General features: G+C 44.2%; 3 protein-coding genes across 3 annotated transcripts; 2 read left to right on the plus strand and 1 right to left on the minus strand.

The window, feature by feature from the left end:
• Positions 1 to 594: 594 nt before the first annotated feature.
• rnf41l (ring finger protein 41, like) lies at positions 595 to 4522 on the minus strand. The gene is made up of 6 exons (XM_071520252.1): positions 4445 to 4522; positions 4116 to 4322; positions 3406 to 3545; positions 1858 to 2020; positions 1617 to 1737; positions 595 to 1490 (listed from the first exon to the last, which is right to left on the minus strand). The coding sequence occupies exons 2-6, from the start codon at positions 4319 to 4321 to the stop codon at positions 1083 to 1085; spliced, it is 1038 nt and encodes a 345-aa protein (XP_071376353.1). The 5' UTR covers position 4322; positions 4445 to 4522; the 3' UTR covers positions 595 to 1082.
• A 1059-nt stretch (positions 4523 to 5581) lies between these two features.
• rad54b (RAD54 homolog B) lies at positions 5582 to 18771 on the plus strand. The gene is made up of 16 exons (XM_071520236.1): positions 5582 to 5695; positions 6306 to 6493; positions 6638 to 6833; positions 13789 to 14007; positions 14242 to 14541; positions 14999 to 15161; positions 15401 to 15626; positions 15795 to 15881; positions 15994 to 16114; positions 16239 to 16378; positions 16490 to 16780; positions 17042 to 17205; positions 17311 to 17572; positions 17809 to 17875; positions 17988 to 18185; positions 18289 to 18771. The coding sequence occupies exons 2-16, from the start codon at positions 6347 to 6349 to the stop codon at positions 18507 to 18509; spliced, it is 2802 nt and encodes a 933-aa protein (XP_071376337.1). The 5' UTR covers positions 5582 to 5695; positions 6306 to 6346; the 3' UTR covers positions 18510 to 18771.
• Positions 10583 to 13192, plus strand: LOC139644762 (fibrinogen silencer-binding protein). Its single transcript, XM_071520237.1, has 2 exons — positions 10583 to 10989; positions 11629 to 13192. The coding sequence occupies exons 1-2, from the start codon at positions 10583 to 10585 to the stop codon at positions 12182 to 12184; spliced, it is 963 nt and encodes a 320-aa protein (XP_071376338.1). The 3' UTR covers positions 12185 to 13192.
• Positions 18772 to 22523: the final 3752 nt, after the last annotated feature.

Here is a 22523-nt window from a genome sequence, read left to right on the forward strand (position 1 = left end):
TCACTTAATGCCAGTGTCATGCAGAAACTTTGTGTCTCAAACTTGAACTGACTTTATTCTTGACACTAATAAAGGGCAAAACTGCGACAATCTTGAGGCTCATCCAAGGTGCGTGACTCAAAAAGCTGACAAAGCTTAAATATTAAAACCCAGTGTATTTCAGCTGCAATAGCCTTCATCAGGGATACAGGATTGCATGCGTAGTCAGCAATAAATATGCTTTAATATGCTATAATGTACTTTTCGTTACTATTGTTGACTGTGCATGCAATCCTGTAACCCTGATAAAGTCTACTGCGGCTGAAATGCCTTGCTTTTTTTTATTAAAGCGGTTTCAGTTATTCTCCAAGAGTATCTGGATTGTTTCATTACTTTGACACCAATATAAATGATTTCACAGTGCATTTGCAATAGTTCGACTTGGTTCTAGGGTCAAGAGACATTTTTATACATGTGGGGGTATGGTTAGCTTAGATGATGCAAGGTTTTTGCAGGACATTCAACATAATTCACACTCAAAACTTTCAGCCAATACTACTTTCTAAATAGATATTACTACTTCAGATGGGATAATGTGATCCAGAGAACAAGAAAACGGATGGGTTACGGCAACTGTTTTTAATTGAAACATGATAGGTACAAAATCCAGGGGCATTAAACGACTTGATTGCAAAAATTAAACATGGTAAATATGGGTGAGCTGAGCATGATCTAGTCTGACTGGAGTCTACAAAATTAAGGTTCCCCTTACTATCACACAGGCCTACCATTGGAAGATTACTTTCTCAGTAGGATTGGTAACAGAATTATTTAAAGAATTACCTGCCTTTCAAACACAACTGTGTCTCTACTTCTAGTTCATTCCACTGCATAATGATTTTTCTTCCAGCTAATAATTTGTTGTCATTTGATCAAAAGGTCAAAATTTCTTCATGCCAGAAGCTACACTACTTCTATTCACCCCATGTTTGATTATTGAGCCGATATTGACAATTATTTGTCAAATGTCAGTGAAAAAATATGAAGCAACATAGGCTTCCTTCTAATCTATTTTGCCTAATCAGTCCACCGGTCCAATCCACTCAGATGACGGTGACCTCCCGGCTCTTCCTCTTTATGCAGTCCAGAGTCAGGCTGCGGGTGCCGGCCTTGCGCGGCCCCTCTCCCAGCTGGGGGGACGGAGGTGGAGCCAACACATTTATAGACTGAGCTGAATGTAGTGACTGACTGGAGGCTTGTAAGGACGCCTCCCTCTGCTGGTGTCTTGTCGGCTGGTCTCCCTGCAGTTCCCATTCGCCTGGCTGCTGGTCCCCCTGATGCTGGTTCCTGGTTGGCTGTTCGACAGGTTGCTGGCTCCTGATTGGCTGTAGGTCTCTTAGCAGCTCCAATAGTTCTCTCTTCTCCAGCTCTGCTTCTGCCAGCTCCTGTCTCCTCAGACGCTCTGCCCCTAACAGGGCGCGCATGTCACACATCACCCGGGACAACTGACCCTGCATGGAAAAGGACACAAGAGTTTATGTTGGATACATTAACACTGCTCACATTGTATACTTCTGTGTGTTGTTGTGGCCTTATAAACTGTGGAGGTAAATAGGTGAGAAGGGCTGTGAGGTCACCTTGAGCTCCTCCACCTCATTCTTCAGCTGCGACTCTTTCTGCACCATGTGTCTCCTCTGGGAGTCCAGCCGAGACTCCATCTCGCGTCTCACCTCCTCCACCTTGCACAGCATCTCTGCCCTACCGTAAACATTTAATTAGATCAAAATTATGATCTACAAAATGAATACAAGCTGTTCTGTAGCACATTATCACTTCTATAGTCTGGAATTGGAGTTTTCACGACCACACAACGCATACCTGAGCATCTCCACCTCGGTGCGCAGCTCTGCTACACAGTTATGCTGCGATTGGTCAATGGAGAGAAGGGTGTGGCCACAGCCATTGGGACAAACCCTGCTGCGGAAGTTACATTCTGACAGGTGAGCCTCTAAACCCCGCCTTTCTACCTGTACGGGGCAACCTGAGGGAACAAAGGCACAGTGCTGCATGTACTGTATGTTCTCTAAGGCAGTGATTCTCAACCATTTTCATATCAAGGACCCCTAATTTATTACACATTAGGGCCATGGACCCCCATATGATGAGATTTTGTCTCTTGGACCCAAATCTGAGAATATTTTTATTGTTAGATATGATTTTGTCCAGAATTCAATGACTATCTGTATTGTAGGTAGAGAGATAACAGTGAAACTATGATGAAAATACACATTCTTCTACATTCTCTAATTGTGTTAACTTCTAGTTTTAGTTGAACAATTCAGCAATTTGCTGGGGACCCCCTGGAACCCCCTGAAGGACCCCTGGACCACACATTGAGAACCACTGCACTAAGGTGTCAACTGAAGCAACCATACACTCCATTGTTGTGTATATATGAGTGAGACTTAGAAAAGGAGACTTATAAAACATGTTACAAAAGGGAAATCTGGTTTGCTGACAAGGATTGCAAAAAAAAATCAAAATCAAAAATAAGACCTGTACATCCAAAAGATAGGTGCTAGATCCAAGAAAATATTGAGTGAAATATAACACAAAATCCACACACAAAAATGCTCCCGTATGAAGAATTTAATAAAGAAGTGTTTGTAGTAAGTCTGAGGAAGAACTCTTTGCTACGGGAGCATTTTGTGTGCGGATCTTCTGTTGTATTTCACAGGGTTTGCAATAAAAATGCAAAACAAATCACCACAACATATACCAAACGGATGAATAGCCCTCGCTAACTCTAACTTTTTTTTAACTCATTTCTTATACACTCCACAGCAATCAAAGACAGTAAGAAATATCATGTTGACTCTGGTGCAAGAGGTTTTGCACCAGAGTCAACTGTTGCTGGTAGTAGTATTAAAAATTGCAAAAATCCACACCACATGCACTTACTCTCACACTATACCTACCACAATGGTAACATATGTACTCTCCACCTGCCAATGACAGGTCACATTGTGAGCACAAGAGCACATGCATGTATACATGGGCACACACACACACACACACACACACACACACACATACACTTTTAAAGACGGTAAATGCTCATTAAAGAATGATGGAAAGTCGACCCTGAAAGCATTCTGGATGAGGTCAGTGTGCCATGTTCAGTGGGAGCTTTCAGTCCTGTTAACCCTTTCTGAACAAGTCCTAGGTGCGGTAGTCTGTGTGAAGTCGCCATGGCAACAAAGGAGCCACCTGTTCCCCCCACACACAGGTGTTGTATTACCTTTCTATCCAACACATTGGCACAGAAAACCCATTTACCATCACAATAACTACCAAAAAAACAAATCCTAACAAATGCTAAGTGATGCAGATGAGCTATCATTCAGTCCGTGGAAGCTGTCATACCTGTGTTAGAGCAGGAGATGAAGGCAAACTCGCACTCATCCTCGTGTGTGTGCAGGCTCTCCAGGGAGCAGACCGCCTCACAGCCCTGCGCTGCATTCACACAGCGGATCTGCAGACGGTTCAGGTCGTTACGCATGTACCTATCATCAAAAACAGGAACAGAGAGAGATAGTATCAGAGATAGATAGGGGTGCACAAGGGTGTCCTATGCCTGTGATCCTTAGGTATAGCAGAAATAGTCAGAGAAATTCAAGAAAGAAAGAGAGAGAATGAGAGACAGACACCTATCCCTACAATGATGCTTTTATTCTTAATTTATCTATTCTTGTATGATTTGTGTTGTTTTATTACCGTTTTATATTGTGTTGCATTCTACTTACCACCCTGTCTCTGTCCTTTTTCCCCCCCCTTGCTCTCCTCTCTCCTTTTTACTGCCTGTTATTAATGATAATGTTGTTTGTTGTTTAATGTTGTCTGTCTGTTATGTCTCTTAAGGTTGAATGTTTATATGTTTGATTGTTTATTATATCCCCCTCCCCTTTCCCCCAAGAGGCTAACTTCTCGCCGGGCCGTCTGTGTAAATAAGAATTTGTTCCTAAGTGACCTGCCTGATAAAATACTTGTTAAACACACACATGTGCACACACACACACACACACAGACACACACACACACAAACATGGGTAGAGATGGAGACAGAGAGGGAGCACCTGTACAGTGGTTTGAGACTGCCGACGTCCAGCGGCAGTCTGTCCTCAGGACAGGAGTGGTGGTGGACCAGCCAGCTGCTGATGCAGGCGCTGCAGTAGGCGTGTTCACAGGGCGCCTGGAGGGGGCGCTCCAACACGTCCCGGCACACACAGCACAGCAGGCCCTCATTCACGTAGCCCACAAACCTCTCCAGATCATAGCCCATCCTAGAAGAACACACAGACACATACATGAGAAAAGTGAGACTCTTTTGCCCAAGCTTGCCACAATGCAGACTCACATGTTTCCTCTCTTTCTGATTATCAACCCCTAAGAAAGATATTCTTACCTGACAAGTTATCTGTCACTTCATCCAACTCTTCCTTCCTCCTAGCTGCTGATCTCCACTTCTCCCACTTCCCTCTTCTCTCTCTGCTATGCCCCTTCCTGCTTCATTCTTCTCTCTGTTTCCCTGCTGTTCCATCAAGGTGAGGGTCTCCTCCTCTGAAGCCCCTCCCCTGCCCCTGGGGCTGCGTCTCCATGGAGAGGTATCCTTGACGACAAGGATAGGGAGAAGACATGGGAGGATAGGGTTCAGGACATGGGAAGGCAGCTGTCAGATGAGATCAGAGAGACAGAGACAGAATTACACACACACACAAATACAGAGTCTACAGTACTGTGTTTTACTCACTCTCATACCAATAAAACTGGGTGGTATAGCCGCTGTAGATTATTGATGTCCTTCAGCTGTCTGCCTGTGACTTCATGATCCACCCTTTCCCAGGTTTTTCTTCCAATCCCTCTCACTCTCTCCCTCTCTCTCTCTGTCTCTCTCTCTCTCTCTCTCTCTCTCTCTGGATGTGGGATTAACGTGGATTACACCCCCCTCCCCTCCCTGATTGGATTACAGACTCCACAACATCAGATGACAGATTCTCTCAGACCACAAAAATCAAAGAGCAACCCAGCAGACCCCTGGACACTTCACATTACTCTCTCTCTCTCTCTCTCTCTCTCTCTCTCTCTCTCTCTCTCTCTCTCTCTCTCTCTCTCTGTCTCTCTCTCTCTCACACACACAGAGGGAAAGAGAGAGAGAGAGAGAGTACCAAACTGTGTAGAATCAAACTGCAAAATAAAAACGCTAAAACTTACGGATGTTTTCAGCCAGTACCACTCCGCCAGAGGCCAGAGGAAACACTGACAACAGTTAACAGTTTTCTAAATCCCTTCTCGTGTGCTCTAATGTCTGATGAAAGTGCTGAAGTGGGATCAGCTGTCGGAAAAGGCGACACCAGCACCTTGGATTATGAGGTGCACTCGATTTATCACTCCACAGTCGAGATGCCTGCTGCAAAACCCAATACGATTTTGAGCACTATCTCCCGCGGTGGTCTGCTGCGGTGCATTGAAGCAAACGAACCCGTACTATGTTTGACCACGCCCACTATCACACGCAACCAATGACGTTGTACAAAACTTCAGCGGGAGAAACAGACAGGCAACACTAGAGATTTTATAGAAAGCAGAGAGTGACATCTTTGTAATTTGTGCCATTTTGTGATTTTAAAGCTGTTTATAAAGCAGGAACCGCTTTCGGGTATGTACGATACGTTGCCACACGTTATCAAACATGGCACTACAACCGAGTTTAGTCGGTGCAAGCGGTGTGACAACTGTGACTTCTGTTTGTTGCTAACGCGTTAGCTTGCTAGCCTGATGCCACAGGTGTAAAGTGTACTAGAATATCCCACTCAAGTATTGTTACTTTACTTACTTAGAAGTAAAATTAAGGGTGTACATATCTGCTTAAGTAAAAGTAAAAAGTAGCTCTTTTAAAATGTAGTCAGAGTTAAAGTTACTGAGTTCGTTTTTAGAAAAGAGAACGTTTTTAGATGTGATCTTTTGTATAAAACTGTAAAATTATGACAGGACATTGTTCAAACTCGATTCTTTTAAGTGGAAAGTTTGGAAATTACAAACTAAAGTGCAAGAACAAAATAAAGCCAGATGACTCTTCTGGCTGTGTTGTCTACTGAATTAAATTAAACCCTTCCATATTTTGCTGGGGACCCCCTCAAGGACCGCTGGGTGTTCCTGGACCCCACACCGGGAACCACTGAGTTAACTGACAGATAGTATACTATATAGTAACTAATAAGCTACCACTGTTAACTGTTGTGCTGTCATTCTTTGCTTACCATCTTTAGGAGACTGAGTTTATTGTTGTGGGGATCCTAACCACAGAAGAATGCGGCGCTCAGGAGCCCCCAGCCAGCTGTTGGGTAATGCGGTGAAAAAGCCCCGATTTGTGCCCCCTGGAGCATCTCCTTCAGGTCTTGTGGCCGATGCTAAACCCCTGTCCCTTAAACTCAGTTTAGGCAATGCACTGGATAAGGTAATTTACCCTGGTTATGCCACACACACAAATTTCCCTATGGTCCCTCAGAATTCACTGTCATTTCCACCCTTGTTTATCATCCAGTGTTGTTTCAAGCTTGTCCAGATCATAATTTCCCTCTTACTCCCTCTCTTCCCGCAGGTCCAGAGAAGTCTAACAGCACCGGCTGTGAGTAAAACGGGGCTTGATGTCCAACCCAGTGCTTGTCAGGCTGTCCCAGGCATGTCCAGGGCTCTGGCTCGTGTTCTGAGTGCAGCAGAGAGTAAGGAAAATGAGACGGATACAGAATATCTGCACACTACAACAGAAGAGTACGCAGAAGACGGCAGACCAGCAGGTGAGACACACAAAGATGTAGCTGGGGGAGACCTACTAGTAAGGGCATGGTGGCATGAAGAACAGTGTGTGTGTGTGTGTGTGTGTGTGTGAGAGAGAGAGAGAGAGGGGGGGGGTGATGCAGCGTTTGCCCATATTGCTACCTTGTGTCTCTTCTTGACAAGATTTAAACATTTCTAAAAAAAAAACATTTCCTGACACAGACTGTGTTCAAAGAATGTGTTCCAATACAGAGGAGTCCCACTGTGGTACCTGGTAAAGGGGTATTTTACCGGGTCTGGGTTAAGACCCAAAAGTAGTGGGGAAAAAGTTGGTCACTGTCAACAGCTGAAGATTTCTGACTGGACAATGCTAATTTGTATGACGCTACTGGTTACAATATGTTGCCTTTTTCTCATCAAGTGGAGTCCAAACTAGCGGGGTAAATGATTTGACAGTGACACTAGAAGCTTGATTCATAATTTTGGAAAAGTTTTACGGCTCATAAATATAACTTTTTGGTGACAGTCCTAGAACTGCAGGTGAAATGTTGCCTGACTTATTGCCATTTGAAAAACGGCCAAATTTTCCTGATATTCAGCATGACCAAATGTGGTCTGACACACTTTCCTGTCATTCCTGTCTGTGCGCCTTTGTCATCAACATCTTTTGTGTATCATGGTCAAACGGCTACAATTATCAACATTATGTGATACAGATGATGTAGGCAGTTGAAATATGCCATAGGTGACATTTGATGGAGATTGAGGCAACTTATCAAAATTAAAAATAGGTGCTGTTGGTTGCCCTACAATCAAGCATTTAAGAATCATGTGTCACTTTCTTTGTTTGCCTGTCTTTGCTGTCAAATTTGATTGTGATTCACAGCCAAATGGTTTGGAGTATCAAAATTCAATTCTGTATAATAGCCATAAGACAGGACGCCCACATATGGTGTTTGCAAAATTTTGTGGAGATTCTACTTTGCGAGAGAAATAGCAAAAAAGGTTAATAAAAAGGTTAAGGTTGCAAAAGTCAAAATAGCAGAAAACTGTCGAGGCTGAAATGAAAACCAATATGTACAATGGGTTACAGTTCAGGAGTTATTGACAAAAACATATTGCGTGTTATAGGGCCACTGTCTGGCCGATTGGTGTAATTTTTGTTGTCTGAGTAGTGGGCAGATTTGAAATGTATCCAGCAAATTTGCTTGCTCTAGGACTTTGGTCTCTGAGGTACAGATCATTTTAGAGCAAAAGAAAAAGAAGAATCCTTACAAAAACAATAGGGGTTTGGCCCTAGAGGCTTGAATCCAAAATATTGATTGATAATGTGGGTCCCCAGAGGGCAAGTTTGAAATCCAGCAGTGCAAAGGAACACACCACAATTTACATGGACACATCTACCAAATGTAATCAGCTTGAAACCGAGCCTCTTTCTCTTTTTATGGGAGAGAATGTCAAGTGAAACTCCATTGCAAATTCTGGCAGCTTAATGTTTCCTTGCCTATCTGTAAATACACATACCTCGCCTTTTCACAATCATTCTACTGTGTTCTACTGCGCTACTGATTAATTCAGCATGCATATGAATGATCCTCTGAACAGTACTTGGAGGTTCATAAAAGATCATAATTCATTTTCACTGCTTACAATGGACACTTATCTATTTTGGTGGACAAAGATTGTAGGAAGAAAAAGCAAACAGTTATAAAAGTCTACATTTTATGAAATAAAGTGCTGCAGGAGTAGAGTGGACTGTTTGTTATTTCCCCCCAAAAAAGAATGAACAGCACATATCAAGACTACTTAGAAACCTGCAAACTCTGAACCTGAACAGCCATTTGTTACTAAATTGGTTCTGTTAAATAACCAACAAAACTATTGTTTGAGAAACAGCATAAGGAGGGAGGGGATTCAAACATATAGTGTCATAATTACCCGACATGAGCATTATAATGTGCATTAGCAGACACCAGGAAGCCCTCAAGAATGGTGATTTATAGACAAAGTTCACTCTTGGACAAAAGTATCAGGTGATTTAGGAAAATTTTGTGGGTAAAAACATGGCTGAAACCTCTTCCTGTACTTTGGGAATTCCTACTTCAGATATCTTTGCAGGTATCAAATGAACTGGATCCCAATTCTAAACACTATCTAATTATAAAACATTTGAACTTACTAAATATGAAAGGGATTTATATTCTTGCCCTGCACTGGCATATTGCTTGTTTGTTATGGACCCTGTTTAAGAATGTTAATTCATATTAATCCTGACTTGTTTCTTAGTTACTGTTGCCTTTTTTTTTGGAGGGAGGGGAAAGTCTACTCTAACTCAACACAAACACAATCATCTTAATCACTTCTTGCTGGCACACACATAAAGCATCTGCCCAATTAATTCCACAATAACAATTAATTCCACACATTATTTTTACGTTTACACATACTGGAATTCTTTGTTTCACATTTACATACATAATCATTACATGCAAGCTCACAGGAATGACATTGCTGTCACGGAGTCAAAATGCTTTTCAATAATGGAGCAGTGTGCAAATATTTTAGAACAAGCATGCTCTGAGGGCTTTATAGTAAAACGTGTGTGCGCCTCGTTTTCCTCAAAATGTATCTTTACCACTTTTTCCATAACCATACCAATAACCATTTAACGCAATAGTTTGTTGCAGTGAAAACGTTCTCATTTCGCCGCCTGTCTGTGCTCTGTGGCTAATAATAACACACACAAAGATGGATGTTAAACCAGGCGGGCTGAGTGACAGCAGGTCCAGCATTATGCAAATAGGCGGGGTAGTGCAGCGGCAGCGCCGGGCAGATTAGGACTGTGCTCAGGATCAGTAAACCAGCGCGCTTCGTCTCACTCCCTCCTCCTGCAAGAGCAACTAGTGCCTCTGTTTTCCTCCCTTCCCCACGCGCCTCATTCTCCGCATTTGGTTCGGCATGATTTCCACCGCATCCGCGACTGTGTTTAGATAATTTGTATCTATATTCTCCACGCAGAGTTCAGATTTATTTCATGTGTAAACCATAGACTGTAGAAAATGGGTATACACGCTGTCCTTTACGGGCATGCGCAGCGCGCGCACAGACCCCCCTCCCCCCACTTAGTTAAGCCAGCGTTATTTCAAACCCGTCTCTTTCTCTGGGAAAACAGGCTATTCACCCGTAACAACCTATGATACTGTGCCTCAACACTGTCCCCCTGTTTGTGCACGGCACAGAGATGCTGCCGTGCTGATGATAATATTTATAACAGCGTGGCTGTGCTGTGCTCTGTGCTGTGCTTGGTTTGGGGTTTAGAGAGACCGAGCTGTAAGTAGGTCGGGCTGGGCTTAAGCGGCTTAGCTACGTCAGCCTAAGCTGGGAGGAATTCATCCAAAGCCCTCCGCGGTAGGCGGGGGCCTAAACGAGGCTGGCCTAGTTAAGCCTGATTCTTATTGTGTGCACAGCCTGTTTTTGTTGTGCAACGTAGCTGAGAGAGAACCTAGGGTGTAGTGTATGTATCATGCATATGTTAGACGTAGTATGTGTTTGATTTAGAAAAGAGGAACAGAAAGAAAATGAGAAGTGTGTGAGAGTTAAACCAGTATTGGCTTTATCACCGTGGACCAAGAGAGGGGGAGAGAGAGGCCATCAGGAGGGACAATAGAAAAGGACAGGGGGGGAGACTAAGGAGCCACAGTGCGGAGTGTGGTGATTGAAACGTGCCAATAGGCCTGATTTGGTCTGTGTCACTCCGCTATGCTATAAGATGGCGTCCAGCTCTGTGTTCCTGTCCAGTATGGTGGGTAAAGCTCGCTCCTCCAACTTCACCCTCTCCGAGAAGCTGGACCTGTTGAAGCTGGTCCGTCCTCACGTCCGCATCCTGGAGGAGCACACCAACAAGCATGCTGTCATCGTGGACAAGAACAAGTGCTGGGACACTGTGGCTGAGCAGTACAACGCCTTGGGAGGGGACAGACCCCCCCGCACCGCTCAGGGCCTCAGGACCCTCTACAAGAGACTGAAGGAGTCAGCCAAGCAGGAAGTGATGCAACGGAGACACGCCCAGCCAGAGTACAGAGGAAGCATCTCCGAGCCAACCAGGAGAGTTATGGAGATGATCCCTCACCTGTTTCACCATGTGCCCATACACGATAAAGACCAGGCACTGCGCAGGTACAGTATGACATAAACACACACACACACACACACACACACTTGCACACATACACATATCACTACAGAATTGACAGGATAACACAAAGTCAGATGAGAGTGGGGCAAGCAGCTCCAAAACAGTCTTTGTTGATAATACTGATTTACCTGCTAGAGGAGGAAGGAGGGGAGGGGCTGTTCTCACAGTTCCCAAACCCAATCAGATTACACTCTCTCTATACGTTGCCATGCGCAAGTGGAGGGAAATAGGTGCTGCGATTATTTATTGAGAGCTATGTTAGTAGTTTATTCAAGATACAATTACATTGAATTGACCAGTGTTGTTCAAGGACATTCACACTGAAAATACTCAACTCTTTAAGTTTCCAACAAACTAAACAGTAAATGGACCGTTTGCAACCCACTGTGTTTTTTGCTCACACCTATACATTCAACTTTAGTGCATGTGTACCCACTCACTGATGGGATTACATAATTTATGCAGCAGCAAGCATATACATTTTCCAATTTTGACTGCTATAAGTCTCACTTTCCATATAAAATTTGTCAGACTAATACTTGTTCTGTGTAAATGCTGTCATTAACAGTTATTGTCCAGTTGTTAATGTAACTCTGGTTTATCCTTGATTGTGTCTGTAGGTTAATATACATTAAGCGAAACTCTCCCATCGAGCATCCTGGCAGCAGCTCCTCTCTGGCTGGACTCCAGGACTTCCCGGCAGCAGTCCCCATTGTCCCCCATGAGGTGGTCCAGCTGGACCCAGAGGAGGACGTTAAACCACCGCCAGACCTCCCCATCCTCTCCACACACATAGGGCCGGGGCTGGAGGGAGACCAGGAGCGTGAGGGGGAGCAGGACTTGGGCAGCGTCCACGATTACGACGGCTCCCTGTCTCCTGCCACTTCATCTGTCAACATCCCACTCTCCGCCTCTCCGCTGCCCTTACGGCACGACCTCTACCCCAACGACATCTACCCCCACCACGAGCCTGAGAGGTTTCGCCCACTGCACCTGGCTAAAGAGGAGCACGAGCTGGTGCTCGCCAATCACAGGAAGGTGGGCATCTACCTGGAGGAGAAGAGGGAAGGGCTGAAGAGGAAGCAGGAACTGGAGGAGGAACTTCTGAAAGCCAAGATCAAAGTGGAGAAACTGAAGGCTGCCCGACTCCGACATGGGCTGCCAATTCCTCTATAACACACACATGAACACACACATATACACACACACACATCTGTGAGCAGTGTCGGAAAGGGAGAGTCTCTGAGGAGTCCGGATTGAAGTGTTGAGACATGGCTGAGGAGCAAATCACGCACATCAGTTTTATGTTTGGAAGTCGTTTTAGAAGCTGAATTTCTTTTGGAACTGCTGTGCCTCTTACAGACATTCATGGCCTGTTTGTGTATTGCTGGGTGCAGCTAACCGACTTGTGGTGTCTCCAGTCTGTCTTTATGTCTGTGATCGTTAAAAAGTTATTCTCATAATCATTCTACTAGTTGTTGACAGCGGAGCCAACAAAAAAAATAAAAAATTGGCATTGCTAACATTGTGACAAGCTAAAAAAAACACATTTAAAAGTAGATGTTTTGGAAGGGAATTTATGAGTGATGAATGAGGGTGTGTCCTGCTGGTGTCTTTTTCCTGCCCAGGCCTGCCTCCAATATGCATCTATGGGAATGTTAGCATAGTGTTGATGATCTTAATTATCCAAGATCATATGTCTTTGGAATTGTTAGCAATATTACGGCAACAGCAACTATAGGATACTAAATTGTCAGGAGCGTGAGACTGTGAGCTCAGTTCATACCAGAGGGAATGTGGAGGGCTCTATTGATTCTTTGAAAAGAAAAAATCAGTATGATCTGACATCTCATCTAGAAATCAGATGTAATAAACCAGGGATGCATTGGCTTTTAACACTAGAATTACGCTAAAAAACACAAAATTAGATGTGATTTTTCAAAGTAGGAAGGGGATGAAAAAGAAACATGTAAGAATCACTACCAGAGTAAAGAGTCAACACTGGGTTTAGAACAGATACATCTTCAACTGTTCAAGGCCTGTAGAACAACAACTAATGGAGACAAATCCTGTATATTTGGGTGCTGAAGACATTTGGCTGAAAGAGTTGAAAAGGTTCAGCGCAAGAATTCTCTCTAGCTGACAGTTGAGGAAGGACAGAAACAAGGGAGGTGGAATTGGTTTTGTGACGTTACTGTTATTAAATGTATGTGATTACATTAACATTGTTATTGTAATATTGATGTATGAGTGTTGTCTGTTTCTTCTATGTTCATACATTCATTTATTTCTATTAAAAAGTTGAGGTTAAAATTCTCCTTGTCTTGTGTTTATTACACTTTGGACAGCCATTCCTCCTAATTTCAGCCTCTCTGTGAAAGAGATTTTTCTTCCTTGGGTTGTAAATCAATAACCTGTGGTTATTTTAGTCTCTGCTACAGTGCTTAATGACAAAATAGCACATACCAGTGAGGACCCAATCAGCTGAGAGCATTGCATGGTAACATGTTGCAGTGGCATTCTCAGCACTGTGCATTTAAAAGATGTTTCTTGCATGTTCACTGTAACCTGGCATGAGGTTTGTTTGTTCTCTGGGTGTATGAGTGTATGGGGAAAAAAATGCATACACTGATTTCTCATCCTGGGTGTGGGGCTCTAGTGGGACATGTAGCCTTGGTGGACCAGTGACCTCTGCTGGGGGTTGTGTGAGTTGAACATGAGATCATTCTCTCGGTCTTCTACTGTATGTTCAGCCGCTGCATTTTGTCTTTGTGTTGCAGGAGTGAGATGTTCCCCTCAGATCCCAGTGGTGGCGGTGGGGTCGGTCTCTGATCCTGGAGCAGCGTCTGGCTGCAGTCAGGATGGAGTGTGCTACTTCAGTGTGATGTGGTGTAAGGCCAGCAAGAAGAAACACAAGCGATGGGAGGGAGATGCAGTCCTGGTGACAAGAGGACGCACTGCCACACTCAAAGATATGGAGGGCAAGGACATTGGCAAGGGTGAGACAGAGGCACACCTATGTTTTACATTTTACCTTTAGATAGCACAGTGAACAAGGAGAGTGTCCTGATAGTCAGGAGTGCAAGGCTGAGTGCCAGTAGCGCACTGACAATATTCCTGTAACAAAACTGTTTGAAAAAGTAGTTAAAATAAGTGCTAAGAAGTGCGCTAGAAGATAATTTTTTCTTAGTCACAGACTCGAGAATTCAGTTTGTGTGTGTGTTTGTGTGAAGGAAGTGGCTACAAGGTGTCAGAACTGGCCTCCCTGTGCGAGGGAGAGACTCTGATGATCGGAGGGAAGGAGGTGGAGGTGATGGGGGTGATATCTGCAGAGGACTTTGCCAGGGGACGCTGCTTCCAGGAGGTCCAAGTTGAGAAGGAGGAGCCACATATGAAGTCAGCTCCACCTCCCTCTCGTCGCTTGGCGTCCAAACCTTTCTGTCGCCCGACGCTGTTGGGCAGAGCAGAGCAGCCAGGAGCCAAACCACAGGAGGAACAATCCTGCAAACCTCGCCACGACCCCCTAGCTCCAGGTATATAGACAGAACCAGAACTTTATGTATTAGAACAGAGGTTGTTCTGGACAATGACGATTTCCCAACCAAAGCTTTGAATGTATACACATTCTGAACTGTACTCTATAATGTAACTTGCCATTAAAAGTCTTTATCTACAAAGTGCATTTCTGAACAGTCAATAGAATACGTTATTTGCCTTGTGTTTTATTTTTTTGCCTTTTTAGCTATTATACCTCTTTGTTAGACCAGTTTCTGCAGAAGTTCAGATATAATAGATTTTACAGTAACAATAACACAAACCTTAAACTACATCAAATGTGTGATTACATTTTAATTTTTTTAATGGCATATTTTGGTTTGACACAAAACTTGTTATTACACATAAAATACCTGTACACGGACTTGTGTACAATGGACTTTTCATACACAAATGTTATGTATATACATACTAAAGGCTTTGGGCTTTCTGTAGGTGCGTTGGTGATGCCACGACCCTCTGCCAATCACCAGTGGTCTTGTAACAAGTCAGGGCTTCCTGTGGTTGACGTGGTGGTTGACCCCTACCTCACCACTCACCTCCGACCCCACCAGAGAGACGGCCTGCTGTTCCTCTATGAGTGTGTCATGGGCATGAGGTAACGGAGCTGTGTCTGTAACATGGGTTGTGAGGCGATGGATAGAGATCTTGCCAATGAATTATGTTGTAGGAGGCAACAAAATCTGTTGTAACCTCACAGTTGGAAAGAAGAAATTCAGTTACACTTGATAAACAAGTAAAGAACCAAGCTTTTAGTGTTAAAGACAACATGTGTCAGCTATCACAGCCCTCACCAGGGTTCCTAATCGATTGTGATGTTTGGTGTGTGTGCTGCAGAGCCATGTGTCGCTACGGGGCTATCCTGGCTGATGAGATGGGTCTGGGGAAGACCCTGCAGAGTGTGGCGCTGGCCTGGACATTGCTAAAGCAGGGGCCGTATGGTGGGAAATTGGTTGCTAAGCGTGTCCTTGTGGTTACCCCAGGCAGCCTAGTGCAGAACTGGGGTGCAGAGTTTAACAAGTGGCTGGGTCGTGAGAGGATCAGCGTCTTCACTGTGGATCAGGTGAGAAGGGGAAATTCTGTCTTTTGGATTAACAAGGAGTTTGTTTTTCTTGAGCAGCATGGTGGTGAAGTGAGTAGGGAGACTGGCCTTAAACCAGGGCTGCCTGTGTGTATAAAATTATTCATTTGCATGTTTATAATTATGTCTATGCTGATGATATGTGTGTAGGACCACAGGATAGAGCAGTTTGTGGCATCTCCTCTTCACAGTGTTCTGGTGATCAGCTATGAAATGCTGCTGCGCTCCCTGGAGCAGGTATGTTGAGCTCACATCTCTCTCTCTGTTATGTGGAACAAGTTGTGAATGTTCCGAATGCATCACCCTATACTAGTTTTGTTTGTTATTGTTTTCTTTTTTGTGTTTTCAGGTGCAGAATGTGGAGTTTGGTCTTGTAATTTGTGATGAGGGTCACAGACTGAAGAACAGCAGCATCAAGACCTCCTCTGCCCTCAGCGGGCTCAGCTGCACCCGCAGGGTCATACTGACAGGTACACACTCACACCGACATAGAGATGCTCAGCTTCTTAACTGAAAGAGATGGAAAGATCATTTTTTCTTTGAGTCTCTACTATAACCTGTTGTTAAGGTTTTTTCATGAATTGTATCTTGAAGGTACTCCAGTACAGAATGATCTGCAGGAGTTTTACGCTATCATAGAGTTCGTCAACCCGGGGATTCTCGGGTCATCAACTGCTTACAGAAAAGTGTATGAGGAGCCTATCTTACGCTCCAGACAGCCTTCCTGCACAGAGGTAATACTCTCTATGTCCCTCTTGCTTGCTCCATTCTATGCATCTACTTCTCATAGACATCACTTTACTGGCAACATCATTAAAACCTGATGTGTTTGTTTCTTCAAATAGGAGGAGAGAGTTTTGGGGGAAGAGCGAGCTGCAGAGCTCTCTCGCCTGACTGGCATGTTCATCCTGAGGCGGACCCAGGAGATCATCAACCGCTACCTGCCTCCGCGTCTTGACTGGACGTTGTTCTGCGACCCCTCCCCCCTGCAGCGAGAGCTCTACAAGCATCTCCTGTCCCACCGAGTCTTCAGAGCCTGCCTCCAGGGCTCGACGCAAACTCACACACACTTGGCCTGCATCACCGCCCTGAAGAAACTCTGTAACCACCCTGGCCTGCTCCACTCCACTGTCAAGGTTATGTTCTGTTAATAGGCAGCGGTGTGACTAGTTGAAATTGGCATCTGACTGAAGCAGTGATCTCTTTAACTGTTCTTTAACTCTTAACTGTTCTGCTGATCTTTGTTTATAGCCTTAGGCTATTGTAGTTATTTACTGAACTCTCAGTCTCCCTCTTACTACTCACTCTGTTTCTAATTATGGTGCCTGTAGGTGTGTGTTTGGAGGTTTGGCCATAGCCCGATCCTAACTCTATTTACTGTGTTGTTGTGCATTCAGGAGAAAGCTAACAGTGGTTCAGCAGAGAACTCTTTATATGAGGGGCTGATTGGTCTGTTCCCAGAATCCTACTCTTCAGGTGGATTCAGCACTGCCGACTCTGGAAAACTACTGGTGCTGTCAGACCTGCTGACCGCCATCAGACACCTCAGCCCCTCAGACAGGTGAGCGTGTGTGTGTGTCAGGTGTGTATTTTTTTTTTACATGTATGTAGTTTTGTCCGTATATATATTTGTCTGATATGACATTGTATGTGTGTGTCCCTGCAGGGTGGTTGTAGTTTCCAACTACACTCAGACACTAGACCTGCTCCAGGACCTGTGTGTCCACCTGGGCTACACCTTCTGTCGACTTGACGGACACACCCCCACCATCCAGAGGCAGCGATTGGTTGACAATTTCAACAGCCCGTACTCCCAGAACTTCCTGTTTCTGCTGAGCTCCAAAGCTGGAGGGGTGGGGCTCAATCTGGTGGGTGCGTCCCACCTGGTGCTGTACGACATTGACTGGAACCCCGCCAATGACATTCAGGTAAGACACACACACACACACACACACATACTGACATGCCTTAAAAGGTCAAAGTCTACTGTGTGTACTGTCCTCTTTGTCCAAGCCGGGTCTTTGTTTTGATCTCTTCTTCTCTGGCTTGCCTAGACACACATACACACTCTGTAACACACTCATATACATGCATCTCCACCAGATGGCACCGTGTACATGTGTGTCACTCTCCTCTTCCACATTGCCTTGTCTGCTGTGTCTAGGCAATGGCTCGAGTGTGGAGAGACGGACAGAAGAAGACTGTGCACATCTACCGTCTCCTCACTGCGGGTGAGAACACACAAACACACACAGTGAGGCACACACTGAATTCACATCAACTATGAATCAGTCTGATTTGAAGTTGTGTGTGTGTGTGTGTGTGTATGTGTCTTCCTCTCAGGTACCATTGAGGAGCGTATATTCCAGAGGCAGGTGTCCAAACAGGGGCTTTCTGGGACGGTGGTGGACCTGGGGAAAGGGGCGGAGCACACCAGCTTCTCGTCCAGTGATCTGCGAGATCTTTTCAGCCTGACGGACACACCCTGTCTCACTCATGACCTGCTCAGCTGCAGCTGCAGCATGGATGGATCAATCCATGGTACGCACAAAGACAGGCCCCACACACTGCAACATAACTTGACTGAGAGACGTGTACCGTCACATACATGTGCATAGATATTCAATTTTTTTATCCCCCTCAGCTGTTGATGAGGAAGAAGAGCGGCCGTCTGATAGGCCCTGCCAGCTGGGTCGTCACGGTGACAAGGGGGCGGCAGCGCAGAAGCATCTCAGCATGTCCGAGTTGATGCAATGGAGACATTTCTCTGGTGACACACACACCTTCTCAGACCCCTACCTCGATCACGCACGAAACCACATCACCTTCGCCTTCCAGTCCACTATCTCTCACACAGCTCAGTAAACACACACACACTTAAGGACTAAACCCAGATGTCTGTGGATTGACTTTCCAAAGAACCTTCTAGCACAAATATTTTTTTCAGATGTTTGTCTGCAGGCGCTCTGTGCTTTGTCTGCAGTCTGGCCACCTCATATGACTAAACACAACGGCTGCAAATATGACAACTGACAGCAACCACACAAACAATTTCTTATTCTGTGATAATCATTTTCAGTGTGTTTTTACTTTGATTCAAAGAAATGCTGTACTGTAACATTTGTGTGAAACTTCATTAAAAAATAAATTTAATTCAGCAGTAATGTGTGTAATCAACAGGCATTTATATACATTTGGCCACTTGTGATGGATTAGTAGAAAAACCCCTGGTGGGAATGAAGAGCATCTTGGTTTGTATGCATGCATGTGTTTGTAGTGCAGTTGTGTGTAGATTAATGATTGAGAGGGTTGATTGTGTGTGTGTACCGGGTGTGTTTTAGTTCCACGTAGATAAGAGTGTGTGAGAGACTTTCTTCTGTTTTCATCTAGAGTAATATTTGCTGTTTCAATAAGAGGATTTACAGTGTTTGAAGATATATGTTATAGCCACACGCAGAGCCTGGGTGGTATGGAGAGAATGTGTATACAAGCAACCATTGAAAGGAAGCTAGTCTAAGCCTGTAGTGAGTGTGCCATCCTGAGCAGAATCATCTGGTGGAAGATAAAGGAGTAGTTTTTTAATATAAGGAAACAAGGCCAAGTCTACTTCACCTGAATTGTTGCACTATAACACCACAGCTTATATATCTGATGTAGTGACTGTGCACGTCCCTTGTCTAATGTCTAGTGAGTCAGTTGAGGTGTAGATGTAGGGCACACTCCGATCTATTCAGTCTGTTGTTTTGGATAACATTGGTCTATTCACTCTCTTCAACACAAAGCTGCTGCGTGGGAGTTATGGAGTTATGTTTGTGTGTTTCTCTTTCTGTGTGTGTGTGTGTGTGTGTGAATACACAGAGGATTGATTTTGCATATGGGTCTCAGATTGAATAGGCTCCAATATAATTTATCTTTACATAAACGAGATAATTACTACTTATTTGATCATCACCACTCTGCGTGATTGTTAAGCAACATTGTTGTATAATAACTGGGTCTCTGTGATGTCAAGCTTACGCATTATGAATGGCAGTTCTTGTTCTATGGCCTCTGGAGTGTTTGAGGCAGTATAGTGATAATGCAGGCACCTGTTGTTTCTCTGTAGTTACAGTGTGAATTTAAATGGGTAAAGCCAGTCCTGTGCAGCCTGATATACACTTGACATTACTTCCATTAACACTCATTCTCTCTGCAGTGTCCAGTGTAGGACCCTCATCACTGTGGGACAGTGAAAATGCACTAGAACTCAGCCCCAATACTAACTATGTGAGTCCAGACTAGTAGAGAGAGTAGTCTAAAGTAGACAAAAACCAGTGGTGGCATAGCAACTGTCACCAGGCAACTTACTATAGCTATTGCCCCGGCACAGCTCATGCCTTTGCAATGTGAGATACTGTTGTTGTTGTTTCAGAGCGATCACATTTTGTGTTGCAGTGCGATGCTACTGTACACGTGTCTGACAGACGAGCGTCGCATGTCCAAGCAGGATATTGATTCAAACACATCTCTATCCGTCTCAGAGACCATGTGCTGCCGGGTGCATAAGGTGGAATTTGTCTGTCTGTCTGTGTAAAGCTCTTACTAGCCACTGCTGGCCGCATTGCCAATCCCTCTTTAAAGCTCTGTGCTCCAGCTCGACAGCTCAGAGACTTGGCGTATGGATTGAATGAATGACTTTTCACTGCTGGAGAGGGAGAAACAGATACTGCTGTTGTGATGGAGAGACTGAATCACAAATTGGAAGTTTAGTCCCTGTGATCCCAGGCTCTCTGGAAGATGTGAATGCAGAGGATGGATGGTTGACCAAGCCACTGGCATTAACCCTGAGGTCACAGTTCTCATACTCCATTCATTAAATGTCAGTCCTAGAGTGAATGAAGTTCAAACTGTATGCATTTGTAGAAGAGCTATTAATAACACACGCTTGTGCATTAGCACTAGCCATGTATGCAGTACAGTCTGGAAAAGGCTTGAGCAGGCCACAGGGCTTAAAGTTCTGGTCTCCAGGGGTGATAGCACACAGATTGGATGCAATGTAGTTTCAGGAGACTAATCCAGCTATCCATTAGGGACTAGTGAGTCCGGAAATCCACAGGAGCACAATGTTTTTGTACCAGTGCTGACTGGTAATACAACAGAACAGACTGACCCTCACTAGAAATACTTGAAATACTAATATGGGCTCAATCTGCTTGACTGTCCCCTCGTTCTAGGGACCGTAGCACCCATTACCCTGCTTATCCTTTGATATTCTATGTCTCTCTTTATATATCATTCATTTTCACTCTTGGATTTCTCTTTATAAGTAGCCTAATCCATAAAGTAACAGTATGAGCTCCAAGAGTTAATCTCTTCTCTTTCTATGGACAAAAACATCCATTAATCTGGTTTACCGTGTATGTAATGTTTATGTCTCACCTCTTCTATTCCAGGGCTTTTTTGTTATATTACACCTTCTCTCTTCAGTCAGAAGAAGTATTCTATAGAAATGATTTCTAGACCAAGGCTCTGACTGTGTAATCGTCTCCTTGGCCCACATTTGAAAAAAAAGAAGTGAAATCAATCTGTAATGAGATTTTTGCACCTCAAACACCAAGCCAAGCAATAACTAGTGTACATATCGATAATAACCATTGGTAGACTGACCTTGCTCTTAGCCTGACACACAGCCTGTCAGTGCCTTGTACCTAAGTAGGAGAAGCTAATGTAAGTTTGAGAACATTTTAAGATACAGGTTATTGACACAGTCAGTAGCAAACGTATTGGGGCAGGTGTGTGAGATTGCTGTGTACTCATGCATTTTGCACTTCTGAGCAAACAATGAATAAGAGGCAAAAGAACAGACTAATTGATTCTTGGTTGTTGCAGCAAGTCTGCTTAATTTTATCTGAGATTAAATATTGTCTAATCAGTTTTAACCAAGCTTAAATACTAAAGACAAATTAATTTCAAGTATACTAATTTAAATGCATGACATCTGTGACTCATCAGCTCTTCATTTGAGAGGTTCTGCCAAGTCCAAAATGAAGCTTCTTGCACAACAATACATCTTGATGGGATTTGATCTGTAGGATAAAGTATGTCCTACAGTAACAAGTACAATGTGTTGAATAAATCCCTGCCCTTACTTGATATCCAGGACTTGAACTATGATGCCAACCAAAAATGGTTGCTGTGCCCCTACCAGACCTCAGGTTATACTAGGCGACTTCAGCAGTGGGTTTTCTCTTGGGTAGATGGGTTGCAAACTTCAGAGTTGTTGACTGTAAGTTAGTCCCCTGTCTATTTTCTAACATGTTTCACATGAAAATTATAAAGAAAAAGGTGACTTTCCACTCAACAACCATCTATTGCTGTCTCCATCACCCTGCCAATCTCCAGCCAGCCAGAGCGCTGCTCCCCCTCCGCTCCCTCCTGACCCTGGTCCCGCTCCAGCACTTAACAAGGATTTAATGTCGCCCAATCATCTGTCCAGCAGATCAGATCAGAGCTGTAATACACAGCAGCAGGTCCCCTGGATCAGGCCACAACCCGTCACAGAAGTCCTGAAAAACAACAGCCGCATAAGCAGCATAATCCTACAATTACTGTAATAACTCTCCCAGCTCTCACTCGCTCTTTCTCAAACCCATACGCGCGCGCGCGCGCGCACACACACACACACACACACACAAACACACAAACAAACACGCATGCAATGTCCTTTGGCAAATGAAATTCTGATGTTAATAAGTTGAGAGAGTACATGATGTGATGCAGGGGCTCTGCGGGCATTTATGTTTATTCTTAGATGGGCCATTCACAAAATACCAACTGATGGTTTCTGACCCATAACAATCTGTTGGTGGTGGTGACAATAGATTTAAGGCTTAGATGCTC

The sequence above is a fragment of the Centroberyx affinis genome, unplaced genomic scaffold (genome assembly GCF_046629955.1).
Source record: "Centroberyx affinis isolate AG114_WGS23_722 - 3 ecotype Tasmania unplaced genomic scaffold, CSIRO-AGI_Caff_v1 ptg000782l_1, whole genome shotgun sequence".
Lineage (NCBI taxonomy): Eukaryota > Metazoa > Chordata > Actinopteri > Beryciformes > Berycidae > Centroberyx > Centroberyx affinis.